General features: G+C 37.8%; 1 protein-coding gene across 1 annotated transcript; it reads right to left on the reverse strand.

Moving 5' to 3' along the window:
* Nucleotides 1-974: 974 nt before the first annotated feature.
* On the reverse strand, nt 975-16117 carry LOC132183425 (uncharacterized). Its single transcript, XM_059596863.1, has 3 exons — nt 15154-16117; nt 9463-9770; nt 975-1729 (listed from the first exon to the last, which is right to left on the reverse strand). Exons 1-3 carry the CDS (start codon nt 16032-16034, stop codon nt 1377-1379), a joined length of 1542 nt encoding a protein of 513 aa, XP_059452846.1. The 5' UTR covers nt 16035-16117; the 3' UTR covers nt 975-1376.
* Nucleotides 16118-17076: the final 959 nt, after the last annotated feature.

The following is a 17076-nucleotide window of genomic DNA, read 5'->3' on the forward strand; positions in this document are numbered from 1 at the left end:
AGTGCATCTAATATATTTCTTTTTTCTTAAACAAAGAATAAACTCGGCCACGTAGCCTCATAAAAAGAGAGCAAGATGAAGTGTGTACACAAAAGAACTGTACTGGACCAGTGATGACACGTAAAACTGGGCCAGCTATTTAAGGGGCCCATCTGTCTTGATTGGCGTATTCCCAGCCCAGTTTAAGTGGGGTTCTGGGCACACAAGATATTTATCTTTTAGCTTAGGAGTTGTGTTGGATGTTTAATAATGGAAGGCGGCCCAACTTTTACTTACCCCCCACTTGAAATTTAAACTATCAGAACTCGGATGTAATTAGAAAGCCATAATTGAGAATGATTTCATGCACCTTGGACGTCTTCTTAAAATACTCGATTAATATGAAGGAAAATCAGCAAAGTCCAACACTTGTTTATCATTAAATCTACCTAGTGATAATGACAGTTTTGTCCACGCTTGGCCATATTTAAACCAAAAGTGAATGTTGATGAAACCTGACAGACAAAATCATTATAATAAAAGAAAACTTTAGATAAACCAACGACGGATTTGACATTTTTACTGTTATTGTCCAAAAAATTTTTGAATTCTTATTAGAAAGTCAAGACATCTCGAAATAAGCACCAAATTCTTTTGAAACTTGAATTAATTCAATCGATTCATTTGTAGCCCCACAAAGAAATCACTTGGAAATATCATCAGCAGGGTCTAGTTGTGTTGGTTACTTACAGCCCCCAACACAAAATATTTGGAATATTATTAGTAGCAAGTATTTGTGGCTTTGTTCATGTTTCATAATATTTCTGGGCGTGCATGGATTATAGTCCTCCCCAACAATAATTAGTTGTCTAAATTATTATTAGCAATTTCAACAATTATTAAAAAAGATCATATAGAACCGAATTGTACAAACATATTTTAAGTTGCTCGGCCACTTACCTGGTCAGCTGGGTTTTACACGGACTCCCTCACAATAGCTACCCGAATTACTAGAAATCTAAATAGCTAATTGTTGTACATACCTATGGGGGTTTGAAACCCTTTCTAAACAAATATTCCATACATCTTTCCTTTTCTTTTCAAGCAAAAACAAATCCGTGGATTCTAAACACTAAATTAGTCAGTGAGGAACATCTGCAGAGTTAACCAGTAGCTAGAAATAATACCATCTAATACCAGAGAAATGCCATTGCATTACCAAGAAGAAGCACCATCATTCAAGGAGGCTGCACGACATATGGCATCAGAATTTGTTGGCATGTTACATTACAGTTTTTCATCATAAAACAAATAGAAGGCCAAAGGATCAGATGTTCTCCAGACTTGGTGCCTATAAATTAGAAAAAACAACAATGCCTATCATTGTCACCAAGAATCTACTTGGACAGGTATTCCCTCCGGCTCTCAACCACGACCTTCTTCCTCGTGTCGACATCAATTTTCTCCAGATCGGAAGCAGTTCCGAGATAACCATAAAAGATCCTCTTTTTCTCTCCCGTCTTCTCGTCCACCTGCATAAGGTTTGGGTTCTTCTCGTCATCCCTGCCAAAAGACACGGGCTGTTGGCGAGCCCAAGCCCTGCGTCCATGATTTTCTTTCTCAAAGAATTCTCCAAACCGCATCGCCTCCTTAAGGCCTGATTGATCACCAGAAAACTTAACGAGGGTTATACCCAGGTGACCCTCTCTCCCATACAAAGACTTTGACTTGCCACTCCCAAATCCAAGATCTGAAACACAAAGACCAATGAGGGAAAAAAATGCCAAAAGGGCTTTGTTGTTTCATAAGTTGAGTGCACTCTACAAAGTCTTAAGGGTAACCACCAAAGGTAATTGAAATAACTTCTAGGGTTCCAAATGTTATTGAACTTAATGATATGGGTCACAATTCAAGGCAATTTCCATAATCACCAACCAACAGTTTCAGATCCTCTACAAAAGAAACCCGAAGGCCCCCAAAAAACACCAAACTATTATTAATCTCTTGCTTGATGGCTACAGGTTAGATGTCAAAACACTCTCACAAAGTGTAAGCAAAAATCATGTCTAGAATGTATATGAAAGATCAAAAAAACATATGGAACAAAATGCAGGCTCAAACACCATTACCACCAGATGATATTAGGAGATGGATAGCAAACACAACATCAAGTACAAGTGAAAAATATACTCGTCGAAAAATTCCTAACTAGAAGGAGAAGGGAGAAACAAGACATGCAAATCAAGGTACCCTAAAGCATAAAGGAACAGTAAAACATAATAAGACCCTATAACACAAAGGAAGTACCATTTAACACTTGACAATAACCAATTTGTGATGAATTGTCAGCAAACATGATGTAACATGAGGAACCAACAATCTATTAGGTTAGAATGATTAAAATAGAATTTAGAAACCATAAGTGGGTTCCACCTGGACAAAGAAATCCAATTGGATTGACCAGCAACGTCTGATGCGCGCAGCTTAAACTTCCTCATTTTAGCCTTTTCTTCCAATAAGTTTAAATATATAAGTTAAAAGGAAAATCATAATCTACTTGCTAGCAGGCCATTTCATAAAATGGAAGCAGCATTAATATTACCTTAATCCCATGGTATGAGACCCGAAACATTCAAGTTATGTCTAGCTTTCCTAACACAATTGGAACAATATTAGATACATTAAAATGAATCTTCTTTAGATTATGAACGGCTGAACATTCACATGCTTCTTTCAGCTAGCTGTCTAAGATTGTTTTATCATCTTCACCAACAGTTAAATAGATCCCAATATTCTACTAAATAAGAACTAGTTTTCAGAACTTTTCCCAATAGTTGTGAATCCAAATATATCACATTTGACAACTTCTCTGAAGCAATTCTGTATTTTTTTTTTTTTTGTGGCTAAAAGCTCATTTCCAAAACCTCTTCAGCTTTTCTTTGACTCATAAAAAACTAGTATGTATATATATATATATATATATTAAAAAAAAAAAAAAGAGCACTAATTCCAAACATTAAAACAAATGCTGCTAGTGAAATTACATTAACTCCTTTCACTTGGGAGTTAAATCTTCAATAAGATTTTTTTTTTTGAAAAAAAAAAAAGAAAGAAAGAAAGAAAGAAAGAAAAGAAAAAAGAAAAGAAGGAAAAACCAAGTTATCTGCCACAAAATTACCAATATGAAATATGTATCACAGTAAAAGTCAGATTATCAAAAGCCTGGCAACAACTAACAAGTAGATGCTAAGCAATACTCGGACGAAGAGAGTGGAGTTGGTGCACCAACCAAATCAAGAGATATAGCAAGATATTATGAAACTCAACTGACACAAATGGCTGCTTTCAAACATGATCTTAATACCATTTCCTGTTAAAAGAAAAGAAGTACAACCAAAACCGATCATGTGGATATAAAACCTAAAAAGTGGACACAGGCAGGTCCAAACCCAGTTAAAACCAGCGACTTCGAGTTTGTGGGTTTGTGCTGTGGATCGACTACGTTAACTGAACCACATAGGATGAGAACATGTTGGAATGGCTCATTCATCTAATGCAAACCCACATGGTGCAAAATCATTCAAGCTTAGGCATGGGCTGAAAATCACAAGCCAGTACATACATGCCTGAAACATGCCTGCAATTTTTTGTAAAATTTATAAACAAAAAAAAAATAAAAAAAAATAAAAAAAGGTGGGGGGGGAGGGACACGAAAGGAAACCGGAAAAGACGATTGTATAATATTACTTGCAATTGACACAGTAGCAACCATAAAAGAGACCTGCACATGTTTGCTCTCAATCATTAATATCATCCACGAGCTCATGATTTAGGTAATTTGATCCCAGACTTCTTCAATCTGAGTTGGATAAGAAGAGTCCTTGAATGGGTTTGGGGAAACCCTCACCTATAGGCAGGGCTTAACATCACCAATAACACAAATTTTATAATTTGGGAAGTTGTTGGTGTTTGGAGGGGGGGGGACACCATAACAATTCTTAGGCTTGGTCTGCGACAGTGACACCTCAAAAAATTAGTCACACATTGGGAAGATGAATTGCCCACTCCAAAAATTAGTCTCATACATTGGGAAGATGAATTGTCCATATGGAGTGGGTAGATTACTATTATTTTTTATGCAAGTAAAAGGATTTCATTAAAAACCAAAAGGTGCACCCAAGTACACAAGAAGTGTATATAAGACACCTAAACAATACAACAACAACAAAAAGAAGAGAAAAAAAAGGTCATGAAATGTGCAAACAATCATAAGCAGCTATCCATTGAAAAAGGGTATGGGAAAATAAGGCCATTCCACCATCGTCCTCTCACTATCTTCAAAGCTCTAATCTCTCTTTTTTTCCTCCAAATTCACCACATCAAATAGAGCGGGATAATTTTCCACAAAGCTTCACTTTGAGAATTACCAATCTTCCTTCTCTAAGAAGTGAAGAGATCTCTCACACGATGAGGCATGACCCACGCTAAGCCAAAAAGACCGAAAATAGAGTACCATAAGGCACTAGCTATCTCACAATGGAGAAAGCGGTGATAAACGGTTTCCCCACTCTTCCTAAACATGCAGCACCAATCTACTACAACGATCTTCCGCTTGCTTAAGTTGTCCACTATGAGGATCTTACCTAAAGGGGCAAACCAAGTGAAGGAAGCCACTCTGAACAAGGCTCTGTTCTGCCAAATACACCTCCAAGAGAAGGGGTTGCTCATGAGGGATTAAGACATTATAGAATGATTTTACATCAAACAATCCTTTCTTGGAGGGGTTCCATCAAAGCTTGTCAGCACCATCCTATTCTAGCTTAATGGAATACAATTGATCGAAGAACGAGGAAAAGAATTCTATCCCTCAATCATGCATTGTTCTAACAAAATTAACATTCCACTGAGGAGAACCATTAAAGAGATCACCCACGAAAGCATCCTTAATACAAGAAATGCTATACAACTTCGGAAACGCTGCCTTAAAGGCCATTCCCCACACCACACATCATGCCAAAACTAATCTTGGAGCTATCACCCACCTTAAAATTAGAACTAGAAAACTCTTCCCACCCCCTTTCCTAATGGACTTCTAGAGTCCCACCCCATAAGACACAAAAACTTCATTAGAGCACCACCCACCCCACTAACTGCCATATTTCACATCCACCACCTTTCTCCAAAGATCCTCTCTCATAGATGTAACGCCACAACCACTTCCCTAGAAGGGCTCAGTAGAACAAAAGCAAATTCCAAACCCCCAAACGCCCCTCAATGATCAGAGAACATACTTTGGGCCAACTTACCTGATGGAATCTGACCTCTTCACCCATACCTCCCCACAAGAAATCCCATTGTAGCTTCTCAATTCAATTGGCACGCTAACCCACGAGGGGAAACAACAAGAAGTAGGTCTTCAAGTTAGATAAAGTACTCTTGATTAAGGTAATCCTACTTACCCATTTTAGACAAGTACAATCACTTTTAGCCAACATAACCAAACAACGCTCAACCTTCTCAATAATGCCATAGGTTTTCCTTTAAAAGAAGTACCCAACAAAAGACCAAGGTACCTCATATGCAAAGATGAAACCATGCAACCAAAGATTCTAGCCAAACCTTCTATGCTATTAATCAAACCTACAGGAACCAATTCTAACTTAGCCAAAATGATCTTCAAGCCTAAAACGGCTTCAAAACATAAAAACCAGCAACACAAATGACGGAGGTGATCTGAGTCTGCCCCACATAAAACTAAAGTGTCATCTGCAAACAGAAAACGAGTGATATCAAACCCACCAACATTCCCTGTCCCCACAGAGAAGCCAGACAACAAACCCCCACCCACTACAACAAATATCATCCTACTAAGCCTCCATCACAATGACAAACAACAGCAGAGACATAGGGTCACCCTATCTCAAGCCTAAGAGCTACTAAAAAACCGATGGGAGTGCCGTTCAACAAAACAAAAACAAAAAACGCACCGAAGAGATACAATTATTCATGTTCGCCATGTCCCCCCAAAACTGCTCCTTAGCATGTACAACAAAAAATCTCAATTAATATGATCATAAGCTTTTTCTAAGTCTAATTTGCATAGCACATCCGGCTTCCCCAGATTCTATTCTACTATCAAGGCATTCATTAAGAACATGATCTAGAATATGCCTTCCTTAGATGAAAACATTCTGCGATTTAGAAATAATCTTCTCCTAGACCATCTTCACCCTATTAGCTAGAACCTTGGCAATAACTTTGTAAATGCCACTCACTAAATTAATTGGGCGAAAATCCTCCTTTCAAACTTATCTCTAGCATGGAAGTCATGAAATACCTTCATGATGTCTTCTTTTAATACATCCTAGCAAGCTTGGAAGAACGCCATAAAGTGCTAAGTGGGACTAACTTTATAAGTGAGATTCTAGGTAGCTCAAATTACTTGACTAAACCTTTTGGAGTGATAGCGCAAATGTGGTTAGCACTTTCCTTGGGTCATTACAAATAATATCAGAGCAACCTAATAACATCATGTGGCATTGAGGCACTGCATGACATGGGCCCTAACAATGACGTCATGGATTTGAGTGGAGGAGAATGTGACACTCCCGAAAATTAGTCCCACATTGGAAAGATGAATTGCCCACATAGAATGAATGGATTATAAAAGAGCTCATGGGTGCTAAGTCCTACATTGGTTCATTACTAGGTGAAACTGGGCTTTATAAGTGATTTTAAGGAGCTTCAATTGCAACTTGAGTAGTCCTTTTAGAATAATAGCGCAAGTGTTTTTTTTATAAGTAATATACACAATGATTTCCCTAGTTGTTACATGATCTTTAATAAATAATGAGCTTAGACCCCAACCAAGTACCTCCTTGAGCCTTAGATTTGGTCTAGTAGTAAATCCTGGTCGCCTCGCATAAGCTCCGCTTGATACAAGCCTCAGCCATAATCACCTCCAACCATACATTAACAACTATAGAGTTCACTAACCAACCATATTGGCCCCACCCGCTTCTCATAAATTACACCTCTCTACATTTCCCTCCTAATTATTGAGTTAGTGCCACCCCTCCTTTGCCCGTAAAAAGTTTGGCCCACGGCACTCAGTGGAATCATCTATGAAAATCCGGAAATCACTCTTCTTTTAGCTTGGACCCTCAATCTATGAACCTTCCAATAATTAATATATTTCTCCAAAATACCCCATAAAACTAAGGCATTTCACTCATGCTAGCTTTCCAAAGAAAGGAATGCTTGTGATATCTTACTAAAGAAAACAATTTTTAAATTTAAAAGGAAAAAAAAAAAGAAAAGAGATCATTGTTCTTGAACAATGTATCACATAAAACTTTAAATGGGGAATCAATAATTACTAATATTTCATCACCAATTCTTTAAAATAACTCAACCCCAAAATATTGTGGTGTTTGCCTACGGATAATTCGACAACCCCTAGAATTGGGTATCTGATTGCCTTGAACCAACCAGCCTAACCAACCTAACCAAGTAGAAGCCCTCACCTTATTATAAAAAAAAGTCATGAAAAACAAGTATGCATTGGTAAGAATGAGCTTGACAAAGATTCAGACTCTGAAAAGGCAGGTAAATCTTTGTTAAAGCTAAAATAAAAAAGGAGGCCATGGCCAAAGATGTACACCCGTGCATGAAAGTAATAAAAGTTGCATCAGTGAAGGAAAGCAATTGAAGTGGTTGGACGAGACCAAGGACACAAACTTCTTGATAAACAACGAAAATAATGATGATTATGGATCATGGCAATCATGATATGCAACAACACCATAAAGGTGTTCACTATGAGAACCACATCTCTACCAAAAATTCACGTCTAAATACCAGTAAAGACGTTACTTACTGTTCAGGTTAAAGCATTCAAAGAAAAAATAAAATACGAAATTAGTTAGACTGATGAATAGTCATTTAAGTAGTAACACTAAATACCAAAAATGAAGTGCCCTGACACCCATCAAAAATTACCATACGAGTCAAACTGAACTTGAATAACATGTAATACAATAGCAAACAAAGATGCAATGCAGAAATTTTGCATCTTAACGATGTGCTCAGGCAGAATCTTCAAATATAAGTTTCCACACACTCTCCACTACATCCCACCCAACCCCCAAAGCACCCTCTCTTTTAACCCATCATATAGAAACAATAGACCAAAGACTCAAATCACAATCATCTGTACGGGAATCCAGTTAGAGGTTCCCAAGCAAGCACATCTGCAACAAAGCTAAGAATGTTACTTGGGAGGCACATCTGCAACAAAGCTAAAAATGTTACTCTTCCCAAATGAACAATGCTATAATCGACCAACTCAACTGAGCTATTGTAACGACCCATACTATAAAAGCAAAGACTAATAGGAACTGAAGTACCAAAAAGAAACTTTGACGTCACAAAACAGCATAAAATACGGAATGGTATGACCAACTTAACTAGCTATTGTAACTATCCGTATTATAAAAGCAAAGACTAATGTGAACCAAACTACCAAAAAGGAAATTTAACGTCACAAAACAGCATAAAACCGGAAGAATGGTAAACCATGCCCAAAAAAAAAACAGAAAAGAAGAAGAAAAAAGATAACAGGTCAAAACAAATAAGCAGAAATTGGGCTCTACCAAATAACAAGTATGAGGCAAAAAAACTCTTCCAGTGACAAATGGACTATACACGCGAATGAATTGAGTATCAATGAGATGACAAAAATGAAGTATCATAAACTAACAAAAAAAATAAGCTGGGGGTTACTGTAGAACAAATAAATAAAAAGTGACTTAAAAAAGGGAAAATAAATATATATACACTTGATCAGGCCTTAATCCTAATTTCCTAGGGTCAAATACATGTATCCTATTCTGTCATTCAGCTCTATGTACGGCCATTTCCACTAATGACAAAGACTGCTGCATAACAAAAAAGCCCTCCACTACGTATCACTAAGTTCCAGAATAAAAGGGTCCTTGAAATCAAATTAGTGATCATTAGAAAGGTGGGGCATGAAAATTAAAACAGAGAGGTTTGCATGCAACTATACCCTAGAACTCTCCCTTATACACTCCAATTACCCTTTGAAATGATGGAAACCTTTCTCAGAGGAGATTGGTGGGCTGGGGATCATGAGAATAGGGACAATAAATAGTAGCGCAGATAGAGGGTTTCACAAGAAATTTTTTACAAGGTGCTCTTTAACTGAGACAATAGAGCAAGGTCTTACTTGAGAAAAAGATGGAGCATACAGAAATGGGTTGGTTCGGTGTAATATTATAGATACCCATAAGGAACTAGCAAAACTAATCATGAAAATATCATAAGAATTTTGCTATAGATGGTGACTCAACTAAAATCAAATGCATGCATCCGATCTAGAAAACCAGAGGCCAACCCTTTCGCAAGGACATTTTGATACAAATAGCACAAAAATGACAGAAATGAAAGGGCGCATTATACCTCTAATTTTATTATCCATTGCTTTGTTTCCCAAACCTTCCATGCGCCCCTCTTTACTCCTTCCAGTGATTGTATTTTGGATGATCACCACAGGTGGCCATATGATCAGATCATCCTGGTTTGCTGCTGCTTCATCAGCAGATAGAAACTGATATGTCTTTGAGTTATCAGGTGGCGTTGAGTAGTTCCACCCCATTAAAACACACAGAGCTTTGTGTAAGCCCAAGTGATCCAATCTCAAGTCAGCATTATCTGAGTTGTAAGTGTGCATTATGAGACCATGCATGTCTGAAAAGTCTTTAGAAGACCTGAAATTATGCACATCAAGGGCATTGAAGAATATAATTCAGGTTTTCCTTACAGATATCAGTGTGTGCCTTAATGTTTCAACTATAAGGGGAATGAAGGCAATGCCTTCACCAGGGAATAAGTGAAAATCTCAGATATCAAGACTAAACAATAGCATTGACTAGAGCTAGATAACAAGCATCAACTATATCAGTTGCATCATAGAACAACAGTATATAACAATGAAGTTGTTCCATTGTGTACAAAACAATTACTCCACTAGATAATTACAGATGAGTTTAATTCTATCACGTGGAAAGATTCCAAAGTTTCATAAAATGACATCCTTTTGGTTTTAATTTGTGGTGAAGCCACCATTTTTTTCAATGACTCGAATCTGATGTGATGGATTGGTGCCTCCAATTTATAAAAATGGAAGTAGAACAATTTACTAACTAGGGACCTCAAAATGCACACCAATTTAACTGCACAATTAAGGTTCACCAACATCTCAACCTAAAAGTATGGCACCATTGCCCTTGAGCCTAAGAAACATATCAATTAGTATATAACATCAACGTCAGAAAAACATATATCATCATTCTTATAGACGGGACATTGTTTCCAATCAAAATGAAAAAAAATAAAAACAAAAACAATACAGCGCCATGCCATCCATAAGTTAACAGTATCTGAGTGAATGCAACATATACAAAGCTGAGAAACTTATGTAAATTAACTACTGCCAGCTAAACCATTGAATACACCAGCGCATTTTTCATAGGAATACAATTGGGACAGTTGGTAGTTTTGTGAAAATAAAAATCAGCTTAAGTCCAGCATTGCAGCTGATATAGTCTATCATTTCCGTCGTAGCCAAAAAAGAAAACAAAGGGCAATCAGCTTGAACCAGCAGTATGTAATGGCAGGTAAACTAACAGAAGAAGAAGATGCGTAATTGAACCTATGTTTCGGTAAGTAATAACACATAGCCACGACAGCAATCAGAAACCGTCCAAGTCAAACATAAAAGCAAAAGATCTTAAACTCCTTTAAATTAAAACAGATTAGGTGTTAAACAGGCTGATGCACTAACCTTTATAGTTAATATGATATTCCATATCTTATGCTCTACAGCGCAACCTCTCACTTCCAATATACGCTCATTTCCCATTCTACCCTCTTTGGTTGCCAATTATTCATCTTAGATCCTTGTTTCATATACAATCACGTTGTCAACATGTGGATGCCATACAATGACTGGTATAAATCAGATTTATAGCCAGGTAATACAATTTTAAACCTTTAACACATCTTCTATGACCACATGACACAATGAAGCACATATCCACTTAGAAAATCTAGCAATTCTACGTTCTCATTGTTCAATGTCCTCTTCCTCACAATAGTCAAATAGTCAAGCTGCAATTACAAAAGAACGAAAGAACAAAGCCGCCGGGAACAGGGAAGCAGAAACTCTTGCACATGTACTCCAGCAACATTGCACTGAATGAGTCATAACGTAAAGAGATAAAGCTAACCGCAAGAAGAGCTAACTAATTAATTTCAGTCTTCCAGCATGTGCTATAATTACATTGCATTCACTCCGATACACATAGAGAAACAGATGCACACACAAAGAGACATTGATACAAATACAAGTGAGAGTATATACGTAGTGGATACTGCCAACCAAATGCATGAAGTCCAACCATTAAAATGGATTGCTTCACAAGACAAAGACCACATTCCAGACGAAGAACAACACAAGTATCAGTTGGAAGTGACGTTACACTATAAGCCACCTATCAGACAACTGACTAAAATGGTCATCGGCCAATTGGAGATGTTTCAGTACAAAACATAGAGATGGTAACCCCTAAATATGCACCACCTAATCTATTAACGTGAGAAAAAAGAGAGGCCATACACATCTGTCTTCTAAATCAACAAAAAAACATAAAAGATAAGCAATTAAAGAACTGATTCAAAATCAGAAAGGAGATAAGCTGAATCCGATGAAAAACTTATTAGCCACTGTGCATCCCATAACCTAAATTACATGGTACAACTTATTAGCCACTTGTTCTTTTTGCCCCTACTAGCTTGGTGGCTTCTCTTGTAAACTTCATGTGTACAAGTGCCTTACGTTTTTAATAATATCTCGATTACTTATAAAATAAAATGATGACATCAAGAAGGCATGACTCCAATGCATTGGAACACATCAGAAAACAAGATCATTGGCTACTGTCAGTGATTAATATTCAGACATTTGAACTACAACATTTTTTTTTGATAAGTTCTTTGCTATTTTAACTACAACATTTGCATATAGACTCACAATTTAACACACTGAATTACTAATGAGTAACATTCAAGAAATTAGTTTTCCCAATCTATCAATCTTACTAAAGCAACTAACTTGAATGCACAAGCTTCTTTCATGTGTATCCTGCATCACAGGTCCCAAAATATAAAGGACTGCTAACATTTTGAAAAGTAATATTCAGTGCAAGAAGTTATGTCCCCAGACAACAGCAGCTGGCAAACAGAGACCATCACCTTTGTTGCGAAAATCAACAAGTTGGCTAGCACTATATAGATTACCAACTTGAACCATAAGCAGGTCCCTATTCACTAACATTTACAGAACACATTCTACAGCACATAATCAGATAAAGGCCCTAAAAATTACGTCATAAGCATCGTACAACTCTTACGCCAAGGCGTAGATGGATCACTCCTAATGATTAAAAAAAAGAGTAGAGACCTGATCTCACTATGCAATTAGTGTAAACAAAAGCACATGGAGAGCTAATGCCTTAATCCTAATCCCAACCAACTGAATAATGCATCCGCGACTACAATATAAATACACACACACACACACACAAAGTTATTGTGACTTTAAGATGGCATGATTGTAATAAGTATTCCCAATGATGGTATATCAGTCTATTATATTATTTCCAACACACACAGTGCAATAGTGAGAGGTGGAGCAGAGATTTTCTAAATACCAATCTTCTTTCTCAATTCTTTTCTTGTTCTCTCTAAACCCTAAAATTTTAAGTGCCCATATGCCCCCGCTTTTCTAATAGGAAAATCCTTTGATCTATATCCACTCTAAATGAAACTGAATACATCATCCAAACTAGATGCTGATCCACACACACTGACACTGTTAATGTGATCCTATCCACCCACCTTTCCAAATTTTTATGAGTAAATCAGTTCAATAGAAAGTGCCAAGAGAGACTCCAATTAGGAAGAAAAAGAAGAACATATGCCTGCATCATCAAAACTAGAGGCTGAGTACTACATGCCTGCACTCCTAACTAAGTAGCAACAAATGCAATACAATTAAAACCATCTGAATATAGATTAGAATAACAAGATCTGCAATGCAAGGTGCAGCAACTGGAGAAAAGCACATATAACATAAACGAGCAAGTATATGGTCAAACTTTTACAGCTCAAAGGGAAGATTGACAATATTCAGGCACAAAAGAAGCAATAACATGGATTATAGAAATCCTGGATTCGCAGGGAATGCTATTTCTTCTTGGTTCTTCGAACCAATAACACTTTCTTAGAACAAATCAAAATTCATTATTTCCCACTTCGTCTACTTTACATAGACTTTGAATTATTGGAGATAGGACGTTAGGAATCTAATTCAAATAAACACAACATAATGGCAGCAAACTTTTCCAGATACTTGGTCCATGATTATGTTAAAACCCTCAAATAAATGCCGAACTTACCAAACAACTAAAGGATCATCAGAAATATAGAAATCCAGCTCAAAAAAGGAATAATACATATTAGAATTATAGAATAGATCATACAACCAGCTTCTTCAAATACATACACAGACCAAAACAAGATATGAGAGATGAGAAACTTTCTTGCAGAAGCATTATGAATAGCTGAACCTAATAACAATCTGTTGTTCAGGCACAGAAGCAAGAAGCAGCATCATACACCTAAATTCAACTCTCATATTGGGCAAACAGTAGTCTCAAAGGTCATGTGAAGCATAACTTTACTAGAGAAAGAGCCAAAAGATTATATCAGGAAATGCAACCAATTAGGAACAGATATCTACTTGACAAAGTTGATCATGAAGAAATAAGACGTAAGGAAGTACAGGCTCCCTTAACAAGCTGATCTTAAAGAACCAAAAAATTATATCAGGAAATGCAACAAATTAGGAATAAAGGAACTCCTTGACAACTTTAGCGCTCGTCCGTCAAAGTTGATCATCAAGAAATAAGATATAAGGAAGTAAAGGCTTTCTTAACAAGCCGATCCCTTCAGAAACAATAAGAGACAGTTCCTTCCTTCATGACAAAGCAAATAAGCAAGACTAGTCTTCAAGACCAAACAAAAAAAAGTGCGATGTACTATTCAATTCTAAGTGCGCACCATGCATGCACACGCAGCACGCATCTTAAGCATAATGTGAAAAGCACCTGTCAGCAATACCCACGAGGTGCATTCATAAACTGAGGAAACGACCAATTGTAACCATCTAAGGTGAAGTGTGGTCCTCAAAGTACACTATGAAGTCCTATATAATGACAAGACCAGTTCCTCCAAAGCCCTCTTTGTGAAACAACATCCTGAGGTAATAACAGTTGACAAACTTGCCAATACACAATTTCACATTGTAACTGGATCAACCATAAATCAAACAGCTCACTTATGGATATACTAATCCCTAAATCAACCTACACACTCGAGATTTCTAAATAATTGCAGATTAGGTCAAACATAAAATCAATCACAGAACCACATTTTTGACACTTATTTCAAATCTCCTTGCAATCAGTCAAGTTAACTTATCTTGACATCAAAAACAAAAAGCACACGAAAACGAGATGTATATCAAACTTGATGAACACCTTTGATAGTTCTGTATATATCGCAACAGTCGCCTATGCATAGACAGGCACAGAATGCATTTGACTTCTTCAACACTCAGCTCAACAATATGTAAAGAGACTCCAAGACAAATCCTTTTTCATAATCTAATACACGAAAATAATCACATTTGAGTATGGAACACTAACTAAATAGCCATTCCCAGTTCACACACAACAAAGGAAAAATAAAATAAAAGTTCCCTTAAACTTTTTCCATCTACTCATTTGGCATAACTCTTGTTGATAGGCCAAATGAACACGGCACCAATGTATAAAGTGATAAGTTACACAGACGCCGATCTCATTATATTGCAAAGAGTGGTTAAAAGCGCACACAGTACGAAACCTTTGCCTAAGGTCAACTAATGCAGTGTCTCCTAAAAGCCTATCCATTTAATTTCAGCCAAGCAAATTTGAAAGAAACAAAACAAAACCGCAAGAAACACAGCCAAGCCCAAGATAATCAGACCTGCCACAAACAATGCATTGAAGCCGCCCATGCTTCCCTTCGTCCAGGTAATTCTTCCTCTGACCCGCATTCTCATTCACCAACTTCGCAAACCGAAGAAAGGCCTTCTTTAACGCGTTCTGATCAACCTCGAGGTGCTTAAGACCCAAACTCTCACCACCGCCGCCGCCTCCACCAACCCTCATATACTTAAAGGACCTATACTCATCGCCCCGGCCAAACGCACCACTGGTTCCGGCCAAAACCTCGCCACCGGGACCCGCCGGAAACCCATTCGGGTTCCCGTACTGCCTCTGCTTCGCGAACTCGTCCTTCTCGTCGTCCTCCCCGTACTTCCTCTTCATCGACCCCTCGCCAGGCCCTCGCCCATCGAGCCCTAGCGAGTTCCAGTAATCCTGATGCCTAGTGAACCCTCCGGGGCTTATCGGCGCCGGGAACCGCTTGTCGAATTCGGGCCGTGCCGGAAAGAACCGCCCGGCGGGGTCCACGGGAGTGAAATCATGGTAATCCAGCGGGAGAGCGAAATACGACCGGACGGTATCGTCGGCGAGAACGATGGTCCGGCGCTCGAGCATGTGGAACCCGTAGATCGGCGGAGGCGGTGGACCCAGGGCCGCGGGGTCCGGGAACGGAAACGTAGCTCCGGGAGATGGGACTGGGCCTGGACCGGAGCGAGAGGTCGGGTTATGGGCCGGGCTCTGAGTAGGTCCGGGCTTCGGGGATGGGTTGGATGGGGGTTTATTGGGTTTCGGGTCGCCGGGTTTTCTTGTCTGCTCGGAGGGAGGATTGTTGGATTCCCAGCGGGATTTTCGGTGAGAGGAGGATGCTGACGATGAAGGGGGCTTATGCGACGCGCTTTTGTTATGGTTACCTCCGGCCATCCGCGCCTGAGGAGCTTCTCTTTTTTTCGACAGAATATGTGCGAGTTAGCGGAGAGGAGGAGACTGAGAGTAATAAATAGTAAGGTCGTCTTCTTTCGAACAGTCTAGGCATGTAGATGTTACGTCTTGGAGCGTTGGATGGACGGACTGGAACCAATTTGAAGATCCGCAGCCGTTCGATCATGAAGTAAAATAACATGTCATTTGTCAAACAATTTGTTCTATGATGGATATCCATCATTGATGATTAGGGGGTATAGCCTATGTGTGTTGTTAACACTATAACACTGTCTATACCCTGTAAAAAAAATTACAATGATTAGTATAAAAAAAAAAAGTGAAAAAAAAATTTATTTTATAGTAATTTTTTTTATTTAAATAATAGTAAAAATTAAATTATGTGATATAAAAAGTGAGAATGTTTTGATATTGGTTGTTTTGAAAATAAATAAATAAATAAATAATATTTAGGAGTGGGAAAGAGTTTAACAAACAACCCCTATAATATTTAATCGTCCATATGGGTTTTGGGCGAATTTTTGGTCCCTAACCCTAGGCGGCCATATATCATATATAAATTACATAATTTAATCTTAAAATGACATCATTTCATCTAGGAAAAGAGTAGAAAACGAAACGCAAATATCTTTTTTTTTTTTTTTTTTTTCAATACCTCTCTCCGCAGCCACAACTCTCTTCCAACTCTTTCTCTCTCCCTTTAGAGCACTCTAGTATTTTCATATTACAACATTGTTTGTTTAAAAACTCATACAATAAAACATGCAGTACAACCTTTTAACTACTTTGGAAGGAGTTCACTTATCATGTTTAGCTTTAAATTCTGTCATTGTGCTTCTGTAGTGTTTTATTCATTTCCTGGATTGATAGCGTACTTTAATTTACGAATTCCAAAATCTCAATTTGAATTAAAATTCTCTTTTGAAGTCTCCTACAAAACTTCTTATTTGAACGAGTTTTGACAACCGGCTCTCTATGGTAGGCTTGTTTGAATAGGCTTTAGATTACATGTGATCGTGGCATG

Source organism: Corylus avellana, chromosome ca1, assembly GCF_901000735.1.
Source record: "Corylus avellana chromosome ca1, CavTom2PMs-1.0".
NCBI classification, from domain to species: domain Eukaryota; kingdom Viridiplantae; phylum Streptophyta; class Magnoliopsida; order Fagales; family Betulaceae; genus Corylus; species Corylus avellana.

Bases quoted from the DNA above. Each gene is read 5' to 3' on its own strand.
- LOC132183425 (XM_059596863.1), bottom strand. From the start codon at position 16,034: ATGGCCGGAGGTAACCATAACAAAAGCGCGTCGCATAAGCCCCCTTCA. The intron at 9,771-15,153 runs GTCTGATTATCT...GCATAATTTCAG, and splicing joins CAATGCATTGTTTGTGGCAG to GTCTTCTAAAGACTTTTCAG. The intron at 1,730-9,462 runs GTATAATGCGCC...TTTGTGTTTCAG, and splicing joins AATGGATAATAAAATTAGAG to ATCTTGGATTTGGGAGTGGC.